Consider the following 2500-nt stretch of genomic DNA (forward strand, 5'->3'; position numbering starts at 1 on the left):
GAGAGAGAGCGTGTGAAAGGGTGAGTTAGGGAGATAGTGATGGAGATAGAAGTGAGGCAGTGAGATAAATGTGTGTGTTCATGTTTGTACGTGTATGTTCTACATGTACACATGTTTGTGCTTAGACACTAAGTGCTGTGCTGTCTGTTTTGTGTGTATGTGTGTCCGTCCTTTGAGCTCAGAAGCAAAAGTTTGTCAGCATCCCGCCTCCGGACTAAAGCAGACAGCTGAATAGCCTATGAGTCACAGCAGCGGGGGAGAGAGAGGCTATTGATCTCTGAGCCATCAGCACTGCTGATGCTCGTCCCAGATCAGCTGTGGCCAGGCTATCTAGTGCTATCTGTTGTTTGTTGTTTGTTGTGAAGGACCATATCTCATGTCCTGTGTTTGCCTTTCACAACCTGTGTCGCCGCACTGTAGACTGAAAGCAGTTGAAAAGGGGCTCAGATAACGGTGTCGCCAGAGGAACATGTATTAAATATTGAGTGCCTGAGGGGGTGGGGGGTGGTGCGGGTAGAGTGCTGAGGGTGGTGGTGGTAGTAGTGTGACTCCCTCCCCGTGTCACGCGTTCTCTCTCATATGTCACATGTATGTCCTGGTGAGGGCTATAAGTATGACTCTACGCACACAGGCACACAGGCACACAGGCACACACACACACACACACACACACACACACACACACACATACACACACACACACACACACACACACACACACACACACACACACACACACACACAGGCACATACACACACACACACACACACCGAGTGCACATGTGATACGGCAGGCAGCACAACTGCACAGGATGTGGCTATTGACACGGCTGTTGATTATCTGTCCTGGTCTGTCCAGGCCAGAGCGGAGGGAGACTTTACTGATCTGTGCTTGGTGGTGGTGGTGACACGTGTTGGTGGCCGGTGACACGGCCAAAGTCGTGTCATAACTCATTTGGACGTCGCTCCTAATTGCGTTTCAGTGATTCTGTTCGTTCGTGTCATGTGTCATTGGTGTCATGGGTTGCCATGTCTGTGTGCGAATATGTCGCTAAGGGTTGTTGACAGAATGTGTGAATATGTTGCTAAGGGTTGTTGACAGCAATGTGTGAGTAAAGGAAGTTGAGAAGGCTTATTGATGGCCTGCGCCCAGTGTTGCCAGATGTACCAAATACCGCCCAAAAGTTTCTCAAAAACCGCCAAAATGCACTAAATTCTGCCCAAAATCAACAAATTACATTGACTTCTATGGGCCCAAAACGGCTGAAAAAACGCCAAATGGCCAATTTTTCCCGTTTTTACCCGCAGACGCTCATCCCAAGTAGCCCAATTGGGCAGGCACCCGCCCAATCTGGCAACACTGCCTGCGCCACGCTACTGAGGTTGCAGGCAGAAGTTTTTAGATGTTTTTTACTTTGAACTTTCTTTTGTAGTGAACCTTTTCTTGTTCATGCTTTAAAACCGCAAATCACACACGAAAAAGCAATACAATCTGAGGTGTAATCAGGGTGTGGACTTTCTTGACTAGCCATTCATTAAGATCTTCTGTCCTCCTCTCTCCCCCATTTTGCTAAGATTTCTTGATGACTTGATAATGAATTACCAAGGTTTTAGATGTCTAAACTCAAATTCTTCAATGCCAATCCATTAATGTCTCCTCTCCTCTCCTCTCCTCTCCTCACAGGGGGTCCTAGACAGAGCCAGCCGAGTGTTGTGAGCGAGCGAGCGAGCAGCCCGCAGGCAAGGCAGGCACCACGTCGTCATCGACCGACCCCATCGTCGTCATGGCGCCGCGCAAGCGTCCGGCGCGGGGCCTGTCCTTCATCTTCTGCTGCTTCAAGAGCAGCAGCCACCCGGAGATCACCTACCGCCTCCGCCATGACAGCAACTTCACCCTGCAGGCCATGGAGCCCGCACTGCCCATGCCGCCAGCCGAGGAGCTGGATGCCATGTTCTCCGAACTGGTGGTACGTTATCAGGTGGGGGGGTCAGGGTTTTGGGGTTGGGGGTGTATGTGTGCCATGGTGACACTGCTCCCCAAGGAACTGTGTGCCCAAATCTTGGAGTGGATGTTGCGGTACGGTTTGGGCTTGGTGTGAGGGTATACAATAGAGTCAGACTTTGAAGTTTTAAACCACACCAAGTACAGTACGGAACTTATACAGTACTGAACACATGTGCTTTTGAAATGATCCCTTTGATCCCTCCTTTCGGCACGTTGTTGCCAGTGGCCTAGCAGCAAGTGTAGTTCGTTTCTAACGTCCATTTCATTGAGATAAAGTCGTTTCCTTTTCCAATTCCTTCCCTGCTCGGCCAATGTATTAATGGTGAACTTTTGAACTTCGGTAGTTTCATAACTACTGCGCTGTACTCCTCAATTCCTCCATCTCTTTCACTCATTCTCACCCCCCCCCCCACCCCCACATACCTTTTTCTGTAGCCTTCTGTTACAGTATCTAATGACTTTGAGCTACCCCTCCATTTCCTTTTTACAGCCCCT

The 2500-nt window shown here is 49.6% G+C and overlaps 1 protein-coding gene across 3 annotated transcripts in view; it reads left to right on the forward strand.

The window, feature by feature from the left end:
* daam1a (dishevelled associated activator of morphogenesis 1a) overlaps positions 1 to 2500 on the forward strand; it is a 148561-nt gene that overhangs the window by 71639 nt on the left and 74422 nt on the right. For all 3 annotated transcript variants that reach the window (XM_063183601.1, XM_063183600.1, XM_063183602.1), the window contains exon 2: positions 1685 to 1967. In XM_063183601.1, coding sequence (XP_063039671.1) covers positions 1785 to 1967 — 183 coding nt within the window. In that variant the 5' untranslated portion in view covers positions 1685 to 1784. The remainder of the gene's footprint in view (positions 1 to 1684; positions 1968 to 2500) is intronic.

This window comes from Engraulis encrasicolus, chromosome 19 (assembly GCF_034702125.1).
Source record: "Engraulis encrasicolus isolate BLACKSEA-1 chromosome 19, IST_EnEncr_1.0, whole genome shotgun sequence".
In the NCBI taxonomy this organism is placed as follows: Eukaryota; Metazoa; Chordata; class Actinopteri; order Clupeiformes; family Engraulidae; genus Engraulis; species Engraulis encrasicolus.